The sequence below is a fragment of the Wyeomyia smithii genome, chromosome 3, assembly GCF_029784165.1.
Source record: "Wyeomyia smithii strain HCP4-BCI-WySm-NY-G18 chromosome 3, ASM2978416v1, whole genome shotgun sequence".
Taxonomy (NCBI): domain Eukaryota; kingdom Metazoa; phylum Arthropoda; class Insecta; order Diptera; family Culicidae; genus Wyeomyia; species Wyeomyia smithii.
This window is the reverse complement of record NC_073696.1, coordinates 37,260,397-37,287,527: the sequence shown is the minus strand read 5'-3', so window position 1 is coordinate 37,287,527 and position 27,131 is coordinate 37,260,397. Positions and strand designations below refer to the sequence as shown.

At 37.8% G+C, this 27,131-nt stretch overlaps 5 protein-coding genes across 5 annotated transcripts; 3 read left to right on the top strand and 2 right to left on the bottom strand.

The window, feature by feature from the left end:
• Positions 1 to 3,975: 3,975 nt before the first annotated feature.
• LOC129730502 (general transcription factor 3C polypeptide 5) lies at positions 3,976 to 5,645 on the top strand. The gene is made up of 2 exons (XM_055689871.1): positions 3,976 to 4,265; positions 4,325 to 5,645. The coding sequence occupies exons 1-2, from the start codon at positions 4,134 to 4,136 to the stop codon at positions 5,603 to 5,605; spliced, it is 1,413 nt and encodes a 470-aa protein (XP_055545846.1). The 5' UTR covers positions 3,976 to 4,133; the 3' UTR covers positions 5,606 to 5,645.
• A 119-nt stretch (positions 5,646 to 5,764) lies between these two features.
• Positions 5,765 to 8,313, top strand: LOC129730501 (biotin--protein ligase). The gene is made up of 2 exons (XM_055689870.1): positions 5,765 to 6,310; positions 6,376 to 8,313. Exons 1-2 carry the CDS (start codon positions 6,289 to 6,291, stop codon positions 8,103 to 8,105), a joined length of 1,752 nt encoding a protein of 583 aa, XP_055545845.1. The 5' UTR covers positions 5,765 to 6,288; the 3' UTR covers positions 8,106 to 8,313.
• A 73-nt stretch (positions 8,314 to 8,386) lies between these two features.
• On the bottom strand, positions 8,387 to 9,724 carry LOC129730503 (60S ribosomal protein L34). The gene is made up of 3 exons (XM_055689872.1): positions 9,639 to 9,724; positions 9,257 to 9,334; positions 8,387 to 8,825 (listed from the first exon to the last, which is right to left on the bottom strand). The coding sequence occupies exons 2-3, from the start codon at positions 9,319 to 9,321 to the stop codon at positions 8,492 to 8,494; spliced, it is 399 nt and encodes a 132-aa protein (XP_055545847.1). The 5' UTR covers positions 9,322 to 9,334; positions 9,639 to 9,724; the 3' UTR covers positions 8,387 to 8,491.
• Positions 9,725 to 19,581: 9,857 nt separating this feature from the next.
• LOC129730499 (uncharacterized) lies at positions 19,582 to 21,396 on the top strand. The gene is made up of 3 exons (XM_055689869.1): positions 19,582 to 19,698; positions 19,787 to 20,066; positions 20,122 to 21,396. The coding sequence occupies exons 2-3, from the start codon at positions 19,887 to 19,889 to the stop codon at positions 20,566 to 20,568; spliced, it is 627 nt and encodes a 208-aa protein (XP_055545844.1). The 5' UTR covers positions 19,582 to 19,698; positions 19,787 to 19,886; the 3' UTR covers positions 20,569 to 21,396.
• LOC129730498 (vesicle transport through interaction with t-SNAREs homolog 1A) lies at positions 21,119 to 22,321 on the bottom strand. Its single transcript, XM_055689868.1, has 3 exons — positions 22,130 to 22,321; positions 21,631 to 22,055; positions 21,119 to 21,564 (listed from the first exon to the last, which is right to left on the bottom strand). The coding sequence occupies exons 1-3, from the start codon at positions 22,218 to 22,220 to the stop codon at positions 21,412 to 21,414; spliced, it is 669 nt and encodes a 222-aa protein (XP_055545843.1). The 5' UTR covers positions 22,221 to 22,321; the 3' UTR covers positions 21,119 to 21,411.
• Positions 22,322 to 27,131: the final 4,810 nt, after the last annotated feature.

The window sequence follows — 27,131 nt, the reverse complement described above, 5'->3', positions numbered from 1 at the left end:
TTTATTACACGGTTTTTTTACACGGTTTTATTTTACACGGTTCTTTTTAACGACGATTTTCCAAATAACGCGATTTTTTTTTACGTCGTTTTCTCAAATATCGCGGTTTTATTTTACACGGTTTTTTTTGCACGATTTTTCGTCTTCGCGTAAAATTGTTACAGTAAATAACAGTAACGGTAACTGACTATAGTAGGTTGTTTTTTACACATTTTTCATTTTTGCACGGTTTTATTTTACACGGTTCTTTTTTACGACGTTTTTCCAAATAACGCGGTTTTTTTACGACGTTTTTCCAAGTAACGCGGTTTTTTTACACGGTTTTTTGCACGGTACGTAAAATCGTGTAAAAAAGAACTTTACTGTAAATTCTTTGGTTTCATAGAGAACAAAGGTTCCACCCATACCCATGTCACAGCGACTGTTTCCAGAAGCCACCGCTGATGATGATGGCCCTAGTGTTGAAATTGTGGTTTCTTGTGCTGTATAGATTTTTGCACGGATTTTTTGCGTGAAGAGTTTTAAAAATATGTAGGTTGAGGAACGACTCAGTCAGTGGTGCTTATTTTAATTGGCCTTCAACTCAAATAATTTCATCGACGGAATCAAAAATCAACCATTCTGGCGCCGCTTGAGTGCTGAAGAAAATCGCCTGGAATGCAGATGCAAACCGCTTAAAATTGGTTCGAGGTGATTAAAATAGTGTCCCTCGATTGGGAAATTCAATTTATTGTTGCTAAAGTTGCCTTAATTAGTTTTGAAAACTTAAAACAGGTGGTGACAGAGGAAAAGATAGTGAACAAGTTGATATCCTGTTGTTTGTATTTCACTTTACACATTTCGAGTATTTCGTCTCATAGAGCTTTCTACGCCAGATCTCACCAATACAGGCTTAGTCTGTATCCTAATAAAATCGATTTGTTTTCAACCAAAAAATCAGCTGATATTCAATTTCGAAAAATATTGCACTTATGAATCCTAGTTCATCAGTGTTATCTGTTTTAACAAACTTTGTTCTAGTGGAAAACCAGATGAAATAAAACTAAAAATCGGCTTACAACTTGAATAAAAGCTCGGGACAGGAGGTAATTTTTTGTTATTACCAGCGTGTTGATTATTTGCAATCAAAATTAAACTTGTATGAGTGAAATCGACCACTAATACTAGCGCAGATAGGAAGGTCTATAACACAGAAGGCTGCAGAAACCGCTTAAATTAAGTTCTCTGCCCTATTTGAATATCAATATTGAAATAAGGGTTATTTCGAGCAGAGTCTATGTTTCTAATAAGAGTCCCGCAAAGATGAAACCAAAAGAACCAAATCAGTGTCAAACGAGGGTACCAATCGAGCAATGTAAATAAACAAGGTGATAATGTTAGGAGTGGATGAAAAGTGTTGTAATTGAGCGTAATAAAGAATATGTGTTTTCCGAAGTTTTACTTACACATTTTAATCCAACATTAAACCTGTACACTGGTTCACCTAAATTTAACAAATCATCACTGGTGTAATCTTTCAAAGCTGTGTACCTTGTGAAGAATTTCAAAAAACTATATTCGCTTATGCATGGTGAAAAACAGAACTGTATAGTTCTTGGCAACAAACGGCACAAAAACTGTGTTGCCGAAACGATAGATTTTCTCTTTGCGCGTTTCTATATACCTAAGACAAGACGCGACAGCTAGTCACCGTAACATGCAACCAATTTGAACCGGCTGCTGATTGGCTGAATCCGATAACGCAATCGTCACGTAGAAAATACAATGAGGTTACTTTTCACTGTAAAGCAGTGATGCTGGAGAGTCATAATTTAGCTATTATAATTGTTCATAAATACTAATGCAAAAGTATGCAAGGTACATGATATTACCGAGTGATGTATTTCACTGTTGTAACTTTAAAAATGCATTGATTATTCGTTTTTTACTATTTCGGGTGAAGTCCAAGAAACTTAGGAAGAAAAAATTTGGGTACCAAGAAACTTAGGAAGAGAAAATATAATAGTAGAAATATGCTTTATTGAACATAAAATAATATATAAAAATTGAGTATTATTCGCCTATATTTTGCAATTTTAATTTGTTTTATTTTCATTGACCTGCAGAAGTTATTAAAAATAATCATTCTGGCATCAACGGTATGGAACGTTCAAAAAAATTTCGACGGGGATGACGGCCGTTACGAAAACAAAAATAAGAAGCCAGCTGTCGCGTCTTGTCTTAGCTATATACACATGGACTCTGATTTCGAGAGCACTAACAGCCTTTTGACGTACAATCGAATCAGAGAACCAGAGAACAACAGTTTCAAGCAAAATGTATGGGAATAACGTTCGTGGCATGCATGTAGTTCAAGCTAGATAACTCTATTTGTGAAAAACCTTTGCAGGCACCGTTTTAAAAAGGTCGCTAGTTGGAGTTTCTGATAGATTGTCTTTTAAAAATTTTTTCGTGCATTTTTCAAGCATCAAACATAAACGCAATCAAACATTGAATTAAAATTTTAGTTTGTCTATCAGTTTGCATTAGCACAAAACTTCAAATCAAAATGTAGCTTTCTCAATCTGTGGTGTAAAATACACTAAGGTCGCTTTTTACGCGGTTTTTTTTACGTGGATTCCGGAATTTACGCGATTTTTTTTACGCGGATTCCGGAATTTACGCGTATTCCGGAATTTACGTGGTTTTTTTTACGCGGATTTCGGAATTTACGCGGTATTTTTTTGCCCGGATTTCGGTTCCCCTTCACTCGGAATGCAAAATTAACGATGGTTTTTTTACGCGGATTCCGGAATTTACGCGGTTTTTTTTTACGCGGATTCCGGAATTTACGCGTTTTTTTTACGCGGATTTCGGAATTTACGCGTTTTTTTTTTACGCGGATTCCGGAATTTACGCGGCACGTATCCCCCGCGTAAAAAGCGACTTTAGTGTATATATGAAACTAGACTAGGCGTGGATGAATCGGTGTTCAAGTTTGTTCATAAATCATTCCTATGTGAAAACCGGTTTGAATATCTTTACATGGATTTCATTTCATAGCTAACATGAAGTTCTAAAAGTTTATTCACAAACACTTTTAGTTTGTTGGCTCTATAGTCAAACCTCACTAGAGAGGGTCAAAGAAACTCACCTTAAAGCAAATCAGAATCATATCGTTTCATAAGCCTTCCGAAATCATTGCAATAATTTAAACATCATTTTGTTCTTTTAATGAATGAATTATTTGACTTTGTCAAATGCACTAATACAAGCATTATTAGAAGTTCCCTAAAATTTTTCGTGTTTGGCTATATCAGTTTATTTATCATCTGAAAGAGCCGCGTGATTTTAAAAAAACTTCTATCGTTGTCCTTCGGTTTATAAATCACAAATTAATACTACTTGAAATCTGCTCGAAATCGCTACAATGACAATTCGCCCATGTACCAACTGTCATTCAACCGATTTAAGGTGATTTTTATTCTTCATTTAAAAATCGAAGGACAATGATATGAAATTTGAAAAGAAAATCAGGTTTTGCTAAGGGAATGCGCTCATTTAACTAACATATGAAAATCAGAAACTCGAGAATAGCTAAACTCAATTGCGTAAAAGTTCGATGAGAAACATTCAGGTAATTTTTCACATATATCTTGAAGGATAATGATTCTGAGTGTAGACAACTATTCCTTTTCGATTCTGATGAGTTTTAAATCGTCGTGTACTTACCATTTGTTTTGAATGCTACGATCAGTGATACCAAATGTGCAGATTTGTCTGCAAAATGCAGATTTTTGGAGTCCGTGTGCAGATATTTATTGATTTGCAGATATTTGCAGTTTTTCCACGTTTCTGCAGATTTTTGTCAGGATTTCCTTATATTTGCGCAGATTTTCTTGAAATGTGTGCAGATTTTTACAAACTTTTGCCTGCGCGAGCAAAATTTTTTTGGATCACGGATAGATTTTTTTCAGATTTCGAGCACCTTTTTGCCGGGTTTTCGAGCAGTTGAAGACATTTTTCAAAAACATCTGGCATTTCTGGCTTCGATGTACTAATGTTTTGATTAATTTCTTCACACCGGCTTGAAATTTTGACCCTCGGCCATATAATTTCGATGCCAGAAGTGTTCTATTTCCCATATTCATAACATGGAATTCAGCCCTCTGAACGCCCATAAGCACAATCTGCAACGAGAATTAGTATGCATCGAATACCCTGGAATAGTGCGCAATCCGGAACGAATGATGGCTTCTTTCGGAGGTAATCTAGAGCTCAGTACGGTACGTTATCCTAATAAAATTTTAGATTTGTACAACTTCAAGAAGTTGCTTGATTGCAGACAATAGCATCGGAAAAACGCAGACTTGAACTACGCTTCCGGCCCGAATCCATGTATTCTAAACCCGCCTTCGGAGATCGTCATGCAACAGCCGGCTTGGTTCTCAAAATTAAAGCTCGTCGCAAACGAAACCAACCCAACGATATTCACGTTAGTTCGATAGAAATAGCTGGCCATGTCAATTTGATGTATAGGTTCGAGAGCATGTGCGACTTTCAACTGCTCCCAGCCGTACCCAACAAAGCCGGAGAATTGGAGTGCATTTATAATCAGTTAGTTCCAAAAGGAGTTATCACTAGCATTCCAAAGGAAAATTGTTCGAATGTTCCATACTTTCTGCCACCAATTTCATTCAGTCGATATGATACGGCCCAGCTGTGCATTTTTAAAGCCAAGGAAAAGGCCCCAAACAAATTGAGCCGTGGAGAAAAATCTCGGCCTAGTCGAACGAAACACGGAATGTATCTACAATTTAACATGACCGATCCGTTACCCACCGGACCAAATCCCCTAGCTGCACAAGCACTTCAACAAAGACAGGTTCAACAAGAAACTATTCGCCTGATCAGCAACAGTTTCGAAGATCGACCCATTTGGACTAAAGCAGCTCTGAAAGGCGCTTTGCAACTCAGCGAAGACGACGTACGATACATTTTACCGGTTATGGGCTTATACTATCTGAATGGTCCTTGGCGTGGAACATGGGTGCGTTTTGGTTATGACCCCCGTAATCACTTTGAGTCTCGATATTACCAACTGTTGGATTTTCGCGTTCGCGCCATCGGCGCGCTACACGATAAAATTAAGGTGAAAAGAACTCAAAACCCTATAAAACCGTGCATGCGTTTCGCGAACCCGGCCTCAAACTCACGCGATACGACCAAGGCTAGTCTAACGCGCACAGTTGCTTTAGAAAGCAGCGCGATTTTTACAATGGACACTCTGCCACAGATGAGAATTATTTTCTACCAGTACTGTGATGTACAAGTTCCCCGGATACAGCAGATGTTGGAGAAAATTCCCACTCCACAGACCGGAGTTACGTGTAACGAGAAAACGGGCTGGCTGCCACCCCGCTTCGACGAACAGTGCAGAGATATTCTCACCGATATAGTGTTGAGCAATTTTCGCAAGGCGAAAGAAACTGATTCCGCCGCTACTAGCGAGTTCGAGGAAACGGAAGGAACCGAAACGGAGATTACTTTCGACGAGGACGACGATGAGAATGAGTTTGGCGATATGGAAGATTTGGACGAGAAGGGATTTCCGGAGTTCGATTAGTGTAGCGTTAGGTGGGAAATAGAGTGCTTGATATACACAATCGTGTTTTAGAATGTTTTGACCTAAAAAGCCTGTAACCAACATGCAGGAAACGTAATTGCAAGTCCATACCTATAGATGACTAGTTAAGTTTGGTAATTCTCAAAAACATTCCCTATTACTGGAGGTTGAAGAATCTCTTAATTGAATTTGTCTATTAGAATATTTTATAGTCATATACAGAACTTCCACTTGGAAAGAGTTTTATACAAACAAATTCTCTGCATTGCTAATGGTTTTTATGAGATCATTATTGTAAGCCTTCAGATGAATTAGAGAATTTTCCACTAGTTGACGAACTGTTAAACAAACGTGAACCACCTACGAACGGATCAAACACAAATGTCCAGAACGTCGAATCGTCGGTTCAGTCTTGTCAGTCACTCCAAACGCCATGGCGAAAACATAGACTCTGCCAGGGGGTTGCACTAGCAACATAATTACTAACATGCTGACGTAACGTATTAGCTGATAATCGTTTCCATACTCCGTTTCATTATTGTTTCTGAAATGTGGCGACAGCATTTAATTTGCATTTAGCTGAGCTAAATCCTGTGTTAAAGAGTTATAAGATGGTTTACGACTGTAACGGTACTAAAGTTAAATTTAACCTTCATATTCTATGTCAAATTTAAGTACAAGTTATGGTGATTTGTGTTACGAAAGGTAATTAATGTTTAATCAACAATACTTAATTATATGACTCATATTGTTTTGTTTTCTTTTTGCAGGTTTATCTAATCTATTTCCTATCTATACCAAGCATTTAAAACTCCCACGTTTTATCCACTCCTCAAGAGCGTCTTTATTTACAACTGGAAATATGATGAACGCTAAGCCCCCAAACGTTTTGATATATTCGAATGTTGAATCAATACAACAAGAACTCGTCAGTTTTCTCCGGACCGTTCTAGCGGTAAACGAGTACACCGTATATCCCGTCACAAAGCATCAAGTTAAGGCAAGAACATGGCCCGAAAGCACAAACCTATTTCTCGTTCACGGAGCAGTTGAAAGTGATTTGGCTGAAGAATTTCTGGATTTTTTCCTACATGGTGGAAAACTGATGAGTGTATGTTCCAACTTACAGTCATTTGTACTATCCTGTAAAGAATGGAAAGCGGACAACTTACCGCAGAATGCCTTGCAACGAGACGCAGCGACAAGTGGGAAAAAGTTTGTGACTACCTTGAGAGATACCCAAGGGGCAACTCGTGAAGCACAATTTGATGAGCTGTTTTGGGAAAAAACAAATAATTCGCCAAGTGTTGTGTCGTTGACGGACCTCAAAACAGGAGGCAAAGCTGTCTTTAGCGAAATTGCATTTGCTGATTCGCCAAATAGTTCAAATTTGACAAGCAACACTAAATCAAATCTGGATTTTTTCCGCGATTTGTTGAAATCTCAATTCGGAATTAAGATAAACTTGGCGATACCACCGAATGTCCCAGCTTATGCAAATGGGTACTTTCTTGGTAATAGTCGTCGTAAGCTACATTTTCTCTCCCAAACAGTTAACCCAGTAAAATCAGGAGATCTCAGTTTAATGTTTTGCAAAGACCTAACCGACTGTTTAGAGCCATCTTCGACGATGCAACCAGTGCTGGTGCATGAAACCCCAGAGGATTTTGATACCGTCGAATACTACAATCACCTAAAAAGCTCCCACATTGGACAGTTAGTAATTTATTTACCAGTGGCAACCAGTGCCATGACTATCATTTCCCATGCAGAACTTTGTCACGGATTCGTTATAATTCCAAGACAACAAACAAGTGGAGTAGGTCGTAGTAAAAATCAATGGCTGAGCCCGAAAGGATGCGCCATGTTCTCGCTACAAATGCACGTCCCACTAAACAGTCCCTTTGGTCAGCGGTTACCATTAATTCAGCATTTGGTGGCGGTTGCAGTTGTACGGGGAATTCGCGGTATTGCAAATTGCGATAAGCTAGACATTCGGCTTAAGTGGCCAAATGACATCTATGCCAATCGAGTCGTCAAAATCGGAGGCCTGATCATCAATTCGCGTTTTGATAGTGACCAAGCCGTCGTCAATATCGGTTGTGGACTCAACGTTAACAATTCTTCCCCGACCGGGTGCATTGATGATCTCATAAGAGAATTTAACGCTAAAAACAATACTAACTATCCTTGCTTGAGGATTGAACAAACCTTGGCTCTTATATTCAACGAAATCGAGCGTTTGTACGATGCAATTCAATGTGGGGAAGTGGATATGCAGCATTTGTACGACTTGTATTACGAGAATTGGCTTCACCAGGATATACCGGTGACAATGAAAGATGCGAAGGGTTCCGAAATGTCTGGCATAGTAACGGGAATTGATGAATACGGATATTTGCTGGTCAAAACGGACAACATTGCGCAACCTTTCACTGTTCATCCTGACGGGAACAGCTTTGATATGATGAAAGGACTGATAATTCCAAAATATTTTTAGATGAGAGGCACTAAGTAGATTTAGTTTTCTACGTACTATTGGGTTAGTGAATCGTACATATGGAACCATATGACGAAAACACATGATACGATTAAAAGTCTGATCATTCCAAATAAATTTTAGTAGAGGGTTATATTATTTGTTTTTAGGTTAGGGGTTACGTTTGCGTAATTAATTTGTCAAAAAAGAATAAAATGGATTTTTTGGACTTATCAACTGCTTACACTAAAGATGACGTCCTAATTTTTATCACTCAAAACCTTCGGATCAAGAAACTGTCCTTTTGTGTTTGCTTACTTCTCGTCCGCCTGAATTTTATTAAACAGAATGTTTTCTTATAACTTACACGGCATACATTTCACTGAACTCTGACCAACCGAACCGTTTCACTTGCTCTTGGTCGCAGCAGCCGTAGTGGGGGCCTTCGGAATCTTCGGAGGCTTGCTAATCGGTTTGCCGAGCTGCTGGGCCTTCAGAACCTTGACGACCTTCTGTTCGTCGATCAGGAATGCACGGATGATACGTTCACGCAGGCAACGGTGGCAGAGAACACCACCAAAGGTACGGGTGACGGTTTTCAACCGGCGACACATCCTTGGACGCTCACTCGGACGGGAGGGCTTAATGCCGCTGAGCTTCTCTTTACATTGACCGCATTTCGGGACCGTACGCTGCTTCTTCACGTACAAGTAAACCAACCGTCCACCCGGGGTGCGAACACTGCAAATGAAACAGATTCATGGCTTACATAACATTCTAATTTCCGAACACCAAATGTAACATTCGATGGAAGTGTTGAAAGTTCATAGCTGGAAACAATCAACAGGCAAAAGAATGTTTAGCAATTATTATTGCACAGTTTGTAGCATTGAAAAACTAAGCAAAATAGTCGATCAATGGTAGCAAAAACTATGCTAAGTGTTCCCCGCGCCAGTGCGTTGCTCGATCATTGTCAATTAGTTGTAATATCCGATAGAAGTGCTGCAAATCGATAAGCGATATCAGCAGGCAAAAGGATATATTGTTTTAGCACAAATAGTAGCATCAAAATATCATCATAGTTTCAAAATAATTCGATGGTAGCAATCATTGTGCATAGTCAACCAAGCAAGACATTTTGGTGCGGGTTTATATGCAAAAAGAATACTTACACACGTCGTTTGTTAGACTTGGTGTTGTAGGACAAACGCCTTCTCAACGTCAATCGTTGCACCATTTTGGTGAGTTATCTGCAATCAAAACGATTTTCTTAGTTTAAATTGATTTCTAGTAATCACTATCATATAAATCAAAGCATTGGACGTGCCAACTTGAAAAACTATCGGTAAACTCCGGAAACTATTTCTTTTTATTTATCAAAACATAGCACCGCTAATCGCAAAAGGTTAGGAGAGGATGAACTTGTTCGATCAATATAAATTTTAAACTTAATCCGATTCTTAGCTTGAGGCAAAGCCTTCAGCGACATGTCTAAATGATTTTTTGGGTGAATGTATCCGTAAATTTCCACTATTAAGATTTATTTTTTCGAACCTTAATAAAATGTGTCCACTTTAACCAAACTAAAGTGACGGAAAGAAATAAACCAAAGTTTGACGTTTTGGCGGAAGTGTCGGAACGCAGTTTTGCAGAAAGATAAGTTTCCGTTTCTCAGTGTTGCTAGAGTTGCAGATAAGTAGATTAAAAAAGCAAAGCCTTGATGCTCCATTCCGATTCGAAACTCGACCTTCTGTTTATTACGAGCCATTAGGCCGTATATATAAAATAGAAGGTACTCTGCTTCTCCCGTAAGATTTGCACGGGATGAGTGAAACAAACACCTTCAGTTTATTTGTTTTGTTTTTACATGTCAAATGAAGTGATGTTTGTGCTGAAAAGTAGAAAAATGGCGATCTTAAATTTTTACAAGGTAAGTGATTTATGTCACGTAAAAGAATCGAAATCTAATCTTATTTCGTTCTTTCAGCACAAGATCACAGAGATTCTGATGAAATCATCTTTACGCTAGGGGCAAGTATTTGTTTACTTAAACATCAATTATTAAAAAAAAAAATTCTTTGTTTGCTTTACAGGCTTCTTTAACAGATAAGGAAAGTTTACATTTTATGATGAATTATTATAGTAAAATTCAAATTTTATAAATAAAACAAAGGTTTTATTATACGCAATAATTTTCATGTTTTCATTTTAAAATCGAATAAAAATCATTCGGAGCTCGGTAAACATTCATTTGAGATTCAAAATCCAAACACTATATGTCATAACACGAGGAATGAAAGTGTTTTCCTTTTGAAAATGAGGTGTTGCCGATAAATTATTCTAAAGTGTTTCGCTTATGAATTCTATATGTTTTGACCAGTAGGGCGAATTCAAGTGCAAAACACTTTATAATGTCGTGTCGATTTCTTTCAGTGTACGACTTATTGATATCCCCACACCAAAATTTCTCTTTATGGTACAGCATAAGTAAGTAATTATAAGTACATTGCTGAAAGTGTATTAGCAAACCACTTGTTTACTGAATCACAGCTTTTTTTTTTCAAAAGTTTACTGTAATTCAGTTTTAAAATTTCCTGAATTTCGTTCAGTAATTTTATTTTTGCTGTAAACCAGTACCGTGCTGGATCGAAACCCGTACAGTATCGAAATCCGTACACCTTGATGTTTTTCTTAAGTTTTAAGCATTATAAAAGTGAAAATTCATATGATACTTACATGTACATATCCGTTGAGTTGTTGGCCTTCTGTTAAATTAAACTATGCGCTGGTAGGCCATGAAATAAAAATATTAAAAATGAAAAATCAATCGTGTATCGGTTTCAGTTGTCATTTCGTTGTATCGTTAGAGAATTTACTAAGGAAACGTTCTTCAGATAAAAACGATTTTCAAGTGGGATATAAGTGTTTTACTCTGTGAATCTTTTTAAAATTGATGGAAAAGGTAAGTCTTTGTTATTTTCGAGCTGTATATTGTCTAATAAATAGTGTAAGTTGTATTTATTCAACGAAAAATATGCCGTACGGATTTTGATTCTTGTTAATTGCTTGAATCGAAATCCGTACAGCGTGTGTATCATGCATATATTGTTGAACTTTCTTGTTGTTTTCAGCATAGAATGAAAAAAAAAACAAGTATAAATATACGGCAAACAATTTTAAACGAGCTGTGACTGAGGTGCGCAAGGGAAAGTCGTACCGGGAAGCTTCGAGAGGTTCCGGCGTTCCGGTTACTACGCTACGCTACGAAAATTGCACTATTTCAGCTGATATCAAAAATTAGAAAACCGTGTGAAACTTTAGGAGCCAGTTGATCCTCAAATATACTTTTTCGGTAATTTAAAGATAAATTATAAATAAAAAATGTTAATTTTTGTACTTCTTCATCTATACGGAGTTTGATTTATTGTTGTATGGACTTTGATCCAGTCTATATCGCGTGTGTGCGGATTTCGATTCAAAAAAGTACGGGTTTTGATTCAGACAAAAAACTGTGTACGGATTTCAATTCAAAACATGTTCTATTTAAACATTATTTTTTCGAGTTTCGCAGTGAATTTAATCATTTTGCTGGAAAATAGTGATAGAATATAAGTTGACCTATAACTAAACCTGTCAGTTTATATTGATTTATTTTATATTGACAGTCGAAGATCTAAGATTATTTTATTTTATATTGACAGTCGAAGATTATCAGGTGCTTAGGTGTACGGATTTCGATCCAGCACGGTATTGCATTGATCAATTTACTGAAAACCAGTAATCGATTCAGTGATTCGCGAAAATACAGCAAAACTATTTGCTGAACAGAAAACAGTAAATGAATGTTTGCTGGAAAGAATTGGTGTGTAAAAAAGTGGAAGAGGTTGTTTATACGAAACGACCGCAAGGTTAACGTAGAATTACGACAGCTTGTCTTATGTCAATAATTTTTTGCAATAGCTTTGGAAATACACTCGATTAGGGTTAATTATTTTAATGGTGTGAAGCGATATATTTTTCCGTATTTGTTTCGTATATTATTTTTGCTTTAAAAATAAACGGAATCCGTTGGAAACTAACTGAGTTCAGAACTTTTAAAAGTGGGCAATATTCGTGACGCTCTCGATGCTTTCGGTTTTACAGTTTGTACCCCTATATATGTTGCCGTGAGACATAATTCTACGTCGAAAACGCACTAATCGATGTGCTTAAGTCGACTCTGTTGAAAGAAACATAAAAAAAATCGTATAATCAATTCATAAATGTTTGATATTAGTTGTATTTACCAGACAATTAAACTGTGCAGTAACAGTTAATAATTTCAGCCTTGTTAAATGTTTGAAATAAACAAAGCAGAAAGAGTTTTAATTTTCCGAAGGTATCGTCGGAATCCATAGTCAAGTATATGAATATGAAGATTGTTTGTATTTCATGATACTGTAAGAAGACGGAGTTTAACCAGAGAAAGGCCGGAATCCTCAATCGGCAAAGGTGCCCCTTCTGTAAATTGTTATGAACCATGAGTATGATCATGGGCGCAACTAAGGAAAATTTCTAGGGGGGGCTGGTTTTCATACACTTCATTTAAAAAAAATAGGAAAAAGAGTTACAATGCGCCTATTTAAAAACGCATAAAGTAGTGTCGTAATAGAAGACAAAATCACTTCAACCGGGAATAAATCTCCGAAGATGTATTGAATATCTTGACCATCTCTTTCAGCTGACACTGTTTCGATATTGAGGCGAACTAGGTTTGGTAAACGCACTGCCCACCGCGTACCAGCAGTACACCCGTGCTAGTCGGCATAAAATAGATCCCAGTGTGGTCCAAGGCATAATGCCATATTCATAACTCCACGTGGAACCGACTGGAATACGAGCAACCATGAGAAGATTGGGGAACCGGTGGGAACTTGGTCGTATGCTGACAGGGAAGCGGTAGTTGTTCTCCTTGGAGAGCAGCTTGTCTGAGCGTCTGTTTTCCAGGATGGGGGCGGCTCGAACAGCGACTGATCCGAAGTGGACGGTGAACTATGAAATGCGGTGTCTCGCCTCTACACCCAAGACGGCGGCCCCGTCGCGAGACTAGGTATCGCAGCCCTAGTAAAGCAGCATGCTAAAAAAAACATACTACGAACAATCAAGAATTAAAAATGAACCGGAATTACCCGCAATGATCTAGTGACCAAATAAGGACGACGATTAGAAGCACGGTACATGTAACAGTAGATCGCTTAACGCCTCGGATGCCGACCGGATCCTGCTGGATCAGCTAGAGCTTCACCAGTTCGGCATCGTTGCGCTCCAGGAGATTTACCGAAAAGGAGAGAAGGTACGGCGAATTTGTGGCCGCAGGGCACAATTTCACCAGAGCGGCGGCACAAACAATGAGCTGGGTACCGGTTTTATAGTGCTGGGTAGGATGCAGAGTCGTGCGATCAAGTGGCAGGCGTTCAGCGACACGTTGTGTTTGTTGAGAATAAAAGGCCGGTTCTACAACTACACCATCCTCAATGCCTACTGCCCTCTCGAAGGACGTCCCGATATAGAGAAAGAAACGTTCTACGTACAGCTGGAGAAACTTTACGATAGCTGCTCGCGTAGAGACATCAAGATCGTCATCGGGGACATGAACGCTCAGGTCGGTAGGGAAAACATATATAAGCACTTCGCAGCTTCCCGCAGACTGGCAGTCCGAAGAACCTGCTTCCCCCAAAAATACATCCACGAAACCACCTGGAGATCACCTGACCAACGTACAACAAACCAAATTAACCATGTTCTAATCGACGGCTTTTTTTTCTCAGACATACAAACGTACGCACCAATTGTGGTGGGGGTATTGGCATGACCACTTCGATCGAGTCTAGTGCGACGTAGTAAAAAGTTGACGATGTAGCTGATACGACCGGTAGTTCTCTACGGAATCGATACATCAACGCTTCTGGCCTCAACGCTCTTGGAGTTTTCGAACAGAAGGTGCTCTATTGTGGAGTACAGACAGACGACGGATAATGGCGACAGTGCATGAACCATGAGCTGCACGCGCTGCTTGGAGAGAACCCCGTTGCACAGCTGGCGAAAGTCAATAGGTTGCGGTGGGCCGGTCGCGTCGTAAGGATGCCGGACGATGATCCTGTGAAATCACTTCTCTTCGGCAACCCTGTGGACTAGGGGGCGCAGCGTGCGCGATGGCTCGACCAGATCGAAAGAGACTTGCGGGTGATGAGACGTCTGAGGAACTGGCGAAACAGCCCAAAACCGAGCAGCATGGCAACAACTCCTTGATATAACACGAGCCACCACGGCACTCGTCTTATTAGTAAGGAAAGTAAGAGAGCTAGGTTTGAGAATCGATCCTGGGCACAGTACTAGTTCTCAGCCAATTTGTGTTGATTTTGATGCTCTGATAGGAAGTAAGGGATGTATTTATATTAACTACAATTATTCTCTGGGAAATTCTAGGGGGGGCTTAAAACTTGCTTAAAACTAAAGCCCCCCCGTAGTTGCGCCCATGAGTATGATCGAGATGCTGTAAGAAGTGACTGGTTTGTAATGATGAAAACTTAGTAAATTGACATTTACGGATTTGTTTCGCATATACCGCTTGTGATGCACAGTGTTAATGAATCGTAATATACATCACACTGCTACGCAATTGCAGCAGCATCAAACTGCAATCAAAGTTGCAATTTAGTAATAACCATTTATTATGCTCTTCGAAATATATTTAGCAGCATTGAGAAAGACTGGTTGCTGTAGTTGCAAATTTCGTTCAATTGTCGCATAAATGCTTCATGGTCCAGATAGCGCGCAATATCCGCTCTGACATAGATTTTTTGCACGTTGTGGATTGGGATAACTGGAAAAATTATTTCCAGTTATGTCATTCTCCAACGTACGTAAAAAAGAGAATGGGCTACGCTGCTCACAGTTTGTCGATATATAAGCGAAATTTGAGCGCGAAAGCGCATTATTTTATCGTCAACTGTGTACCTGGCAACAAATGTATCATCATTGAGATGGCACCAGAGGCAAGCGACAGAGGAGCCATGAAATTCGTCTCAACAGGTCAAACCTCGTAAGGAGAAACATTTTCGGTTGCTTCCCGGTTGGCGGATTACAACAAACGTTCTACTATTACACTTGCCGCTAGGTTCAGACTGCCGTACGTTTGCTGCTCCAAGTAAATTGTTACATTCCTCTTGTCAACCTATTGTTGCCTTATGAAGGCAACAATATAACATGTATCGTGTTTTGCACGGCTTGAAAGAAGAAGATGTTTCCGTTCTCGTTACAACCGTCTTCTTTAAGACGTCACATATTTGTTAATGGAGTGTTATGAATTTGCTAAAACGGACTCAGCGCCGTGAGCAGAACTGGCTGAACTTTTCTGTTTGGTATCGGATTTGTTTCGCATATACCGCTTGTGATGCACAGTGTTAATGAATCGTAATATACATCACACTGCCGGGCAATTGCAGCAGCATCAAACTGTAATCAAAGTTGTAATTTAGTATAACCATTCATTATGCTCTTCCAAATATATTTAGCAGCCTTGAGAAAGACTGGTTGCTGTAGTTGCAAATTTCGTTCAATTATCGCATAAATGCTTCATGGTCCAGATAGCGCGCAATATCCGCTCTGACATAGATTTTTTGCACGTTGTGGATTTGGATAACTGAAAAAATAGATATGACTAAAGTCGCATGGAAGCAGATCGTGCATGTTTTATGCTGCCGACGGTAGACATTAGTATGATTACGGTAGACATTAGTATTAGTATTAGTATGAAGGTGGAAATTGTGATGTCGATCTATAACCGTTTTGTTGTAAGACGCAATAGCGTAAGTGCTGCATTTCTGTTATCTGCTGCTATCCAGCAGTCCGTGTGGTATCGGCACAATCATGGAATAAATTATACATAAAACACAAAGCACGCATTCTTAGTCAACTAGGTATATTCTGTGTGTTAGGGAAAGAAGCATTGTGCGACCAATCAGAGGTCGACATTTGCGTTTCGACAAGGCTTGACAATTTTCAATAGTACAACAGTTCGAACAATCAGATTACAACTTTCTCCATTTGAACGGGTGCTTGGTTGATTTCCCAATCGCTTACTGCAAAAATGACGAAAATCGGTTGGAAACTGACTGAGCTTAAAACGGTTGAAAATGGACAATTTTTGTGACGCTCTCGATGTTTTTGGTTTTTGAAATTGGATCCCTGTAATGAAACTGGCCCCCTGTGTATGTTGCCGTAAGACGTAATTCTACGTCAAAAATTTTACGTCAAGCTGTCATTAGTAAAACGCGCCAAATCGCTGTGCAGCTGGTACGGGATCATCGCTAAGCTCCTGCCAGCAAGTGAATGCTAGCAAGAAAGACAGCAAGAAAGAACGAGAAATAGCTTGAATTGAGGGTACTCCAGTGTGTGAGAACCTCACTAGAGGTGTTGCATGCTGTATATGAGTGGAATTAACAACACTGATTAAAAGAGAAAATGTCAAAAATGTGGTTTATTATACACAGGCGACTGGAAAGTGCGGTTTACATTGTTGATGAGGATAGTATAGTATAGTTGTAAATATCTCGCATTAGTTGTTGATGGAAAAGTCGTTTTTCTTCATATCAGCTTTAGTAGTCGTCATGTTGATAAACCGCGATACAGATTCGACAACTGATACTGTGTTTGTTCTTCCCATGGATTAATGAACCTTTCAAGACATCGGCTATTTTATCCACAGCTGCGAACGCCTCGTTATGTTCTAGTGCCCATGAACAAACCTTGAGCTCTGCCTTACTAATCTTATCAATAGTGGAAGGATAATTCATTTTTGACTCTATCAGCTCACTCACTTTACCTGCTGCCTCACTGTAGCGTTTGGTGGTTAAGTGGTTGAACAAATTTGATTTCCCACCACGAGCAATACTTAGTATATTGAAGCAGATTTTGCAAAATGCAATTAGCGAATCATGTTGGTATTTTCCGAAGCACATTGGCTCTGGCGAATCAAGCCATTTCAAAGAAAATCGTTGAATTACCTTTTCTACAAGTTCTTTTCATATTCTGCTCTTTTTTCCTTCGATAATTCAGGAGGGGACTGTATGATCTCTCGCCGCTTTTCGCCGAGAGAATCCTTTGTTCTCCCCGGTACTGGTATAGCGAGGGTGCCTTTTCATGATAACCGTACAGTACCAGCCGCATACGTGCAACGGTTTTTATGTAGATATATTTTTAATGAATTTCATTTTTGCCCAAGTTTAAAACTTGACTAACGACAATCATTTTTCTACATTCTATCTGATGTCGTAAGCAGTGCTGTGTATAGCGCGTCTGATATGCATTACTTGCAACGTTAGGTATAATTAACGGTACGAGAAAAAAATATTGTCGTTGGTCGAGAAACTCGGTTTCAAAATCCAACGAAGATATTCAAGTAAATCAACTAACAGATTAAAATAGTTTCAACAGTCGCGAGGTGTACAATCCAAGAAAATTTGTTAAACAATGTTTGAATGGTTGAAAGATTTTTAGTTTAATTTGTTCTATTGACGTTGATTGTGAATTGTTACTGAATCACCGCTTTAAAGATCTCTTGAATGCGGTCCTGTCTTAACTTGATTTTGATAGATTCAACTATTCAAGATCACCTTTTTGCCATCATTGAAGCAAAAAAAAATATTTTTTTGGTGCATGTTCAAACTAGTGAAGCGAACTGTTCGAACGATGCACGGTTAATTCAATGTAGGATGGAACAGCAAAAAATAAATGCAAAAAGCTTGGGCATCGATTTGCTGCAGAGTTTTGTTCTAAGTTGCATATCTGTTCTGTGCCCCTAGGCATCCCTGGTCTCGGCTGAAACAGGCTCTCATATAGGCCAAATAGTAGATTCCAAATTACTAGGTCTATAATTCTGTCGACCGTGCTTGGGAAAGCAATCATATAACGACCAATCAGAGATCGAATTTTACGTTTTGAGGTGGTAGTGTGTAGAAACAACCACGTGGTGACCGCGTGGTCGACTACGAATTTCCAGTGCTACAAGACTCGGGAATAGTTAACGCGTTATCTATGAAAACACTATTTGATGTTTTCACCACCTCAACAAACATGATGATATGTTATCACAAGTGACGTATGAACTATTACCGAGTGGTAAGCATTTGAAAATTCGAAGTAGACCACGTGGTGGTTCTAAGTCGGTCATTTATGGCTTCAACACACTTCCACCTTAACAACGCTTGATAATTTCCAATAGTACAATAGTTTGAATAATCAAATTACATTTATCTTCATTTGGGAGGATGCATGAAAAAAATTCAATCGATTGCTGCAAGAACGAAGGAAATCCATCGAAAGCCAACCGATTTATAAGCATTTGAAATTGGACATATTTTTCACTTTTAATTTTTAGATTTTCATTTCACATTCTTATGTAGACGAACTTCCTGACAGACGTAGTTCTACGTCAATACTATGAAGAACAAATCTACCCAACCGGAGTGTACAAACTACCTGAAATGATGTAAACTTTATACAACCTACGTGTTGGGTAGTTTTGCAATGCTATTGCTGAGTCATTTCAACTTAATTTACTTTAAACATGCTTTTACTCAATGATGGTGTTTTGACAAAAAGTCAATAATGGGTAGTTTAAACCCAATATTGGATGAAAAATCAAACTGGTTGAAAATTCATAACTCGTGTGAAAAAATTGATTTCGCGAAAGTGGCAGAGATATCTTTGATATTGGTAGTTTTGGTTATTAATTAGTGATATTAGGTGAAGAACGTGCTTTTGTGCTTCTGTTTTTGAATAATATCCGCCAATCAAGAAGAAGATTAAAACTGCATTGTGAGAATGGAGCTAGGAACGGAGGCACTTAAAGGGGAAATTAATAAGGCAGTTACACTAAATTAGAAGGTACGTGGGTAGGTTTTGAGATAGATTTAATAGATTATTATATAATATTAATTCAATCGAATGAAATTAACTGAAATCTACCCAAGGCATAGTTTAAAAGATTGAACTAAACGTTGGGTATTTTTTACGTATTATTACTCTTAGTGCTATATACCTTCTATTGAATTAATCTACAACTACTAAAAGTTGGCTTCCTGCACGGAACGACGCCGTTGAGAGAAATCGACATGAAAATGGGTACTTTTCGTTTTCCGTGTAGATAAATATTTTAAAAGGTCCTATCTGCTTTTATCGTTTTTCCGGAGTGTCTTTTTATTTCGGTAATGGTTCAGCTGTAGTAACTTTTTCAAGCGTGGTTTTCGTTCAGAAGGCTAGAGTGATCCCTCCACTATCAACTCGTGTAAATAACGTGGCATAAAAGGTGTTTAGTAAGTTGTAGTGCTTATGAAAGTGATCGATCAAAGCAGATAGGACCTTTTGAAATGTTTCTCTAGAAATATAAGTTAAAACTGATAGTTGGATCATAAAACAGAAAATCTATCAAACTGGGAACCTTGCCTAAAACGCAAATTTCGATTTTCCGTTCAGTTGAATTGGTTTTCGATTCTGCTATGCATATGTATAAACAAAACAACGAACTGTCAGATGATTGGAAATTAATTAAATCAGTGCGAAAATACTGAAAAAGGTAATACCAGACGAGGAAACAAATCAAAAGTTTTACATCAAAATCAACCTGCAATTGATCTGAATGCTCTACTGCATATTCGTTTCAGATTCGTCGATTCTACTACCAGCGTTTCTTCTTTTTTTTTTTGTGTCAAGAGGCTTAGATTCACAAACGTAAACACGGTGGATTTTTCCGGTTTTGCTCCGATGGCCTCGGTGCGCATTCCCGAGCAGAAAATTATTCTTTGTGGTGAATATGGCGTAGGGAAGAGCTCAATATTTCGGCGTTTTGCTACTAATACTTTCGTGACTGCAACGGACAGAAAATCTACCCTAGGGCTGGACCACTTTGATCGAAGTTTTGCCGTGGGAGAACGAAACGTTAAGGTGAGTGTTGTTCTTTACTGTAAGGAGATTATGAATAATTTAAAACGAATTGCAGCTTCAACTTTGGGATACCGGTGGTATGGAGCGAGTCGCATCAGTTACCTCAAGCTATTACAAATTTGCAGAAGCTGCGCTGTTGGTGTTTGCCCTTGACAATCCAGCATCGTTCCACTCACTATCGCAGCATATGTTGGACGTTGTAACATATGCGGAGAATGCGAAAATATTTCTTGTGGGTAACAAGGTTGATCTAGAGCAAACTGGGGATCCGGAAGTGTCAGAGGAAGATATGGAATCTTTTTGCGAACAGTGTCACAGCTTGATTAGTGCGACTTTTAAAACCTCATGCAGAACAGGTGAAGGCTTAGAAGAGATGTTTCAGGAGATTGCGAACACGCTGGTGGAATCGAACCGATCTCGTTTGGAGCTTCAAGCACTGGAGCAGCACGGATTCAAGATCGAACCGCCGGAGGAAATTGGAGAACCCTCTTGTCTTTGCTAGTATTTCGTGCCCTGAATAGGGCACATTTTTCATTGATGAGTGATCGGCGACACTGATATATGTAAGACAGCCGTCCGAATAGGCATTTCATACTTCTTGACGACGGCGTTGTGCGCAAGTTGTGATTAGACATGTTTCATTTGCAGGGACTTTTCTAATACTAATTTTCTAAAATAGCTGTGCCATACATTCGTTGAAATATAACATGTCAGAGATGAAAGCACACATACTATGGTTGAGAAACAAAATTTTGCATGAATCAATCACGAGAATAATTTATTTCATATTAAACTTACCCCAAATTATACTTATAGTATGATTATAACTAAATCAGGATGGTTTTTAAAACTTGATATTAACAGCGACATATAAAGTTATCGCCTAATCCATTACTGATGTAATTTTACTAAAATACAATATTGTAAACCGTAGAAGTAGCATTCACTTAGTCATAATAGGTCGTAGTGAATTTGCAGAAAAATGAGGAATTACTGCTAAGATGTTTTTTCTTTCAAGTGCTTTTTGAAATACGAATAAAGTAACTGAGCCATTCATTGCAATTAAATATAGAAACATGCGTGTTTATTACAATTAAGGAATGTTTTGATAACGTAAATATTTATTAAAATACACAATAATCTAGAACCTAAGTCTGGTACACTAGTTTTAGTTACATTTTGAGTAAGTCTTATACTTTTTGAAAATCAAATTTTCACACAGACGGAAACTAAACGTTGAAAATATTGAACATTCATTTACCCAACGCTCAGTTTATCAGACTGAATGATGCTTTAGTAAATAAAACAAATCTGCGTCGAACTCATAAAAGTTTTCATATCATATCTAATCAGACATGGAAAAGTAAATGCTTAAAAATAATACACAACATATTGCAACAACCACCCCAACCAACACAATCTTTTCTCTAAGGGCTCGGAAAATCATCGTGTTGAGAATTCGTGACGTCCGTCCAAGTTCGGCATCCGTTTCACGCAGCTGTACAATTTGAAAACAAAATTTGGGTCATTGGCTCAAAAACCAAGCTTAATAAAATTTACTCACCCGTCCCCTAGCACGTTGAATCGTTTCCCGTTGGTCATTTAAATCCTGCATCACTTGATTTCCGATCTGTTCAGTTTCCAGCACAACCCGGTATCCGTCCTTCAAGTAGTTGCCGGTTCGTTCTAAGCGTTCACTGTTGCTTAACAAACGCCGTTTTTGATCCTCTTGAATTCCAATTTCATCAAATTCATCCACCGACGAATCGTATCCTGCGGCACCGGAATTGCGGTTGGACCGAGCAGTTTTGGCGTTGTTGAATTCCTGCTGCAAACGCTTCCATTCGGCCTGATAGCAGTTTAGTCGAGACGTATAACCTACCCGGGTAGCCTGTGGAATGTCCCGAATCTCCAAACCTATTTGTTCCAACAGTTCTTGTGATTCTTCTAGCTGCCGATCGATATCGGCAATGAGTTTGGTGCGTTCACCTTCAATGGAAAATTGAGAGTAGTGTTTCTTATTGACTAACATATTTTTCTTGATTGTAACCGATTTTACTGACCTCCTTGAGTTGTACCAATTCGACCTATCTGGGCGGTGATTTCTGCAGTTAGAACAGCATACTGCTGTTCGTAATCCTGGATTAAATCCATTTAAACATAAAAATTAAAACTTTCTTGAGATAATTTCGCAATTTTTTTCAATGACGCAAAATGTTTTCATTTTCAGCGATGATTAAGTTTTACTGATGACAGTTCTGAAAAACATGCAGGGTTGGTATTGAAAATTGATTTTGGCCTACAAGCTGCCATAAAAACACACCGAAATTTAATAATTACATGCTTCGCTTATTGGGTCCAAAGGTTTTACACGGATTTCTGATTTTTATGTATCTGCTGAACGAGTTTATTTTTTTTAACAAAACGTGATTTCTAAAGAATGTTCAAAAAATGTCAACTTACCTTACCAATCAGCTACAGGATAAGGTGTCCCTTGCTGTTCGAAGAAGACATCAATTCGGTCCAGGGCTGCAGCTCGCCGACCATGTAGTCTACGGAGGCCTCGCAGGTTGTCTTGCACTTGATCGATCCAGCTTGCTCATTTAACACATTTCGAGCAGTTTTTTATTCTTCATTTAAAAATCAAAGGACAACAATATTTTATTTAAATCACGTTTTGTTCAGCAAACGCCTCTTTTTCAAATGATACATAAAACCAGTTGAAGCAAATCGCTACCGAAGTAGTCCGTTACCCTATTTGAAATATTTATTTTGTCCCTCCGCAACTATTGTAATGCATCTTGAAATAATTGTACTCGGCTGGTTGTGCTCGCGAGAAGGGAACTACAGACGCCGTTCGATAACTGCATGTCTTTTAACTGCAACGCTTTTTAACTGCAAGACCGATAACTGCAACAACTTTGCAGTTATCGGACCGCAATCCGTCAAATCTGAAGTCAAAGTCATATTTGACATTGAAGTGACAAATCTCGCGGGGGGATTCTAAATGCATTCGAAAATGAAAATTGTTGAATATCTAGAAACATTTCAAAAGGACTTTTTCATTTCGATTTCGTTTACTTGTTGTCGCTTCATTCTAGATGGGAGATAATAGATCTCCACTATTAAGGGGTTATATACCTTTTTGGTCGAGAAAAATGAGGGAAGTTTGAATTTATTTTCAAGTGCATAGCACCATTTTCACCATTTTATAAACAAAAAAAAAATACGTTTGATTTTGAGATATACCAATCATTACTGGAATAATGGCCGTTTCCCCGAAACGTTATTTTTTTTTTGCAGAGGCTTGCGGTGATCCTGATAGAGACTCAGCGGGTCAACCTTAATCAAAAAACTCATATTATTTCATTAGTTTAGAAGTGTGCCGTGTCCTTGAGCGATCGCTTTTATGAGTATTTTGTTTTCAGTGCAAACGAGAACGTTTTTCCCAAAAAATGCACGTTTTGAGCGCTAAAAATTGCATTAAAATTTTTTTGCTGCAAAATGTAACTGTATGTTTCAAAAAGCGATCGTTCAAGGACCGGCGAATTTAATAACGAAAATTTAAAAAAAAAGATGAAAGAAATCGGTTCAGTAAAGTCATTTTCGGTAAACTTTATTCCGAGATAATCGCGTGTAAAGTTTCAAGTTTAGCTTATGCGGTCGTGGCGAGGCGCCCTGCAAATCGCTCTAACTTTCTTCTTTTTGCTCAGATCTTTATGAAAATTTGTGAAAATGTTCTCAAGATGTTGTATTTGAAGATTATGCAATAAAAACTTTTTCGGTTATTAGAAAGCTAAAAAGGTATATAACCCCTTAATCAATGAAGCAAAATCACCATGTTATATGGTTCACTTTCCGTAATTACTATAAGAGAAAAAAAATATTCCTTGTGCATTGTTTGGCTAGCTTTTACTACTCAGTTAGGCAGTGCATAGTAGATCACAAACAATATTTTATGACCTAGCGTTAAATAGACCATTTTAGGAACTTATAGGTGTCACGGATCCTGCTGACATTGATGTTGCTTTTACTTGCGTTATGTCAGCGGTTCCGAGCTTTCTGTCAAAATTTCATTCATGAATTGAGTTCAGAAACGTCACGTAAAATAATCTTCTGTTGTGATGAACTTTATCTTCGCCTACATATTGGTTATGTAAAGTAGTTACTAAAACGCAATAAATCATGATGCGGAAATATGAATATCAAATTGATTAATCAAATAGCTTGCCCATTTTAGTTTTCTGCTATTTTTTGCCACTATTCCATTAAAAAAATACATTTCGACATCATTGAAAACAAAAATGGTAGTGACGGACCCCCCTCTAAATTTTGGCATGTGTCAAGTGTTGCAGTTATCGAACGGCATTCGATAACTGCAATGTAAACATGTTGCAGTTAGCGAACGACGACTGTACACACGAGTAAAAAAGTAGGCGCGCTCGTGTGCATGTGGTCTCGGGAGCGAATGCGAGCAAGGAAGACAGCGAGAAAGCACGAGAAATAGCTTGAATGAGAAAACTCCAGTGTGTAATATCGGCAACTACGAGAACCTCACTTGAGGTGTTAAATGCTGTTCATGAGTGAGACTAACAACACTGATGGACACTATCCAGCTTTTTACGCCCCATAATGGCTGACGCTATAATGAAAAATTAATAATATGTTACCTACCCTTTCGGCAACTCTGCTTACACTGAAATAATCTCACATATTCAGATTATATGGAAGTGTTATAAATTTGCACTATTAGAACTTCCAATCAAAACGACGTGATCGAAAATGTGTCATGCATTCTTCATAGGATCGTCTGATAGACTTACATTACTACCAAGCTTTTAAATAGATAGGCAAATCATTTAAAAACTAAAGAACATATAATCGATTAAACTCATTGGAAATGACATAATTTATATCTTGACATACAATAACAATTTTATAGGAAAATCTCATGCATTCCTTGTTATTATCCTATAGAAATAACTTCACTAAAGGGACTGTTTCTTTCATATGATATGTTCATGAAAACAAATCGAAATGTTTGTTTATAAATGATACAAGAATTTATTAAAAAAATAATATTTATTTTAACAAATTTGTTGCCCGTATGTATATCTCTAATCGGAATAATGCAGGTTTTTCGAGAGATTTCACTACCAACTTCCTGACAAATGATTAATGAAAAAGAAATTACCGTTTCTACGTTGGCCACTTGATCCGAGTTCCAATGGTCTGTTGTTGTTTGCCCGATGATACGATTTGATAATGCCAGTTTCTTCGGTGTGATCTATAGTTGTGAAAATCTATGTAAGTTTAAACTCAAATGAAGTATAGAAAAATAACTTACCATTGGAGATAAGGAAATATCCATCCAATCGCTCAATAAGACGCCGTCTTTTCGTGATGTAGCCATTTTGTATAACAATCTGGATTATTCGATGCCAAATTCAAACGTCAAAACAAAACTTCACAAGTTAAACTGACAAAAAGTCCAAAGTCACGGCGACGTGTGTTTTTTATTGGATTTATCAATAAGATATAAATATGTTGGTTTCGATACATGACGGTTTTATATATTTACTTTATAAAATGTATTCCGCAATATTGCCTGTAAATTTAAATTTTTACCACACATGTTAAACGTAAATGAATTTCAAATAAAATGGATGTGAAAATCCGATAATTATTATTTCATTGTGCGTTTCGGTAAAATTATTGTATCACATTTAATTTACAAATGGATTTCTAATGGAATCATATAAAATTAAGAGATCTCTGGTACGGTAAATTCATTGGACAAATTTAATAGAGAATATACACTGAAAGAAATCGACACGACATTATAAAGTGTTTTGCACTTGAATTCGCCCCACTGATCAAAACATATAGAATTCATATGCGAAACACTTTAGAATTATTCATCGTGCAACACCTGATTTTCAAAAGGAAAACACTTTCAATTCTGGTGTTATGACATATAGACATAAAGTGTTTGGATTTTGAAACTCAAATTAATGTTTACCCAGCTTCGAATGATTTTTATTCGATTTTAAAATGAAAACAGTTTTACATGGATATGATGGATATAATATTTTTTATTTACAAAATTAAAATTTCGCTATAAAAATCATCACCAAATATAAACTATCCTTTTCTGTTGAAGAAGCCTGTAAAGCAAACAAAGATTTAAATAAGTTTAATTTAAATAATTGATGTTTTAGTAAACAAATACTTGCCTCTAGCGTAAAGATGTTTTCATCAGAATCTCTGTGATCTTGTGCTGGAATGACGAAATAAGATTAGAATTCATTTATTTTACGTGACATAAATCACTTACCTTCCAAAAATTTACAGATGTAGTCTGGGAAATCCTCAAACTTCTGAGCCGTATGACACTCGTTGACTTTTCATCTGTCGCCATTTTTCTACTTTTCAGCACAAACGACACTTCATTTGACATATAAAAACAAAACAAATCAACTGAAAGTGTTTCGCACATGATAATCACTGTGATGAAACAGTGGGGCAGATTCAAGTACAATTCACTTGAAAGGGATGTTGGAATCATACGTAAGTGTAGTGCGGCTCAGGGATGTAAGTTGATGTGTGCGACAACTTGAAATGAAAGTGAAAAATGATTGAATTCGATGAAAGAAATTCTACAAATAACAATGCAGAGTCATTTTCTTATCCAATTGATGAAACACTTGGATGGAGCGTGCCCAGTTTTTTCAGTGTATGTCGACTTGTTTCAGTGTACGTCAGTCGACTCTTCACTTCATGTATTACGCACGAAAAACAATAAATCTGCCAACATTAATGTTGCCAAAACTGCAGAAATTACAAATCTGTCGTAAGCAGAGAGGTTCACAAATTACGAACGCGCATTATAGCACCCGCCACTATGGTGCGTAAAAAGCTGGATACTGTTTACAAACGCAAAGTAGTTCTATAAGATTTATCATAACTTTTACTGGGTTTGAATTAATTCAAGGAAAAATGGATGTTCCCAGAATGATGAAAATATAAGAAATTTGGCGGTCCTATGTAAAAAATAAGCAGAGG

Coding starts and splice junctions, on each gene's coding strand:
- LOC129730503 (XM_055689872.1), bottom strand. CDS start 9,321: ATGGTGCAACGATTGACGTTGAGAAGGCGTTTGTCCTACAACACCAAG. Junction 8,826..9,256: donor AAGTCTAACAAACGACGTGT/GTAAGTATTCTT, acceptor TTTCATTTGCAG/TGTTCGCACCCCGGGTGGAC.
- LOC129730498 (XM_055689868.1), bottom strand. CDS start 22,220: ATGGATTTAATCCAGGATTACGAACAGCAGTATGCTGTTCTAACTGCA. Junction 22,056..22,129: donor AATTGGTACAACTCAAGGAG/GTCAGTAAAATC, acceptor TTTCCATTGAAG/GTGAACGCACCAAACTCATT. Junction 21,565..21,630: donor TTCAACGTGCTAGGGGACGG/GTGAGTAAATTT, acceptor CAAATTGTACAG/CTGCGTGAAACGGATGCCGA.
- LOC129730501 (XM_055689870.1), top strand. CDS start 6,289: ATGGTGATTTGTGTTACGAAAG. Junction 6,311..6,375: donor GGTGATTTGTGTTACGAAAG/GTAATTAATGTT, acceptor TTCTTTTTGCAG/GTTTATCTAATCTATTTCCT.
- LOC129730499 (XM_055689869.1), top strand. CDS start 19,887: ATGGCCTCGGTGCGCATTCCCGAGCAGAAAATTATTCTTTGTGGTGAA. Junction 20,067..20,121: donor TGGGAGAACGAAACGTTAAG/GTGAGTGTTGTT, acceptor AACGAATTGCAG/CTTCAACTTTGGGATACCGG.
- LOC129730502 (XM_055689871.1), top strand. CDS start 4,134: ATGGAATTCAGCCCTCTGAACGCCCATAAGCACAATCTGCAACGAGAA. Junction 4,266..4,324: donor GTAATCTAGAGCTCAGTACG/GTACGTTATCCT, acceptor GCTTGATTGCAG/ACAATAGCATCGGAAAAACG.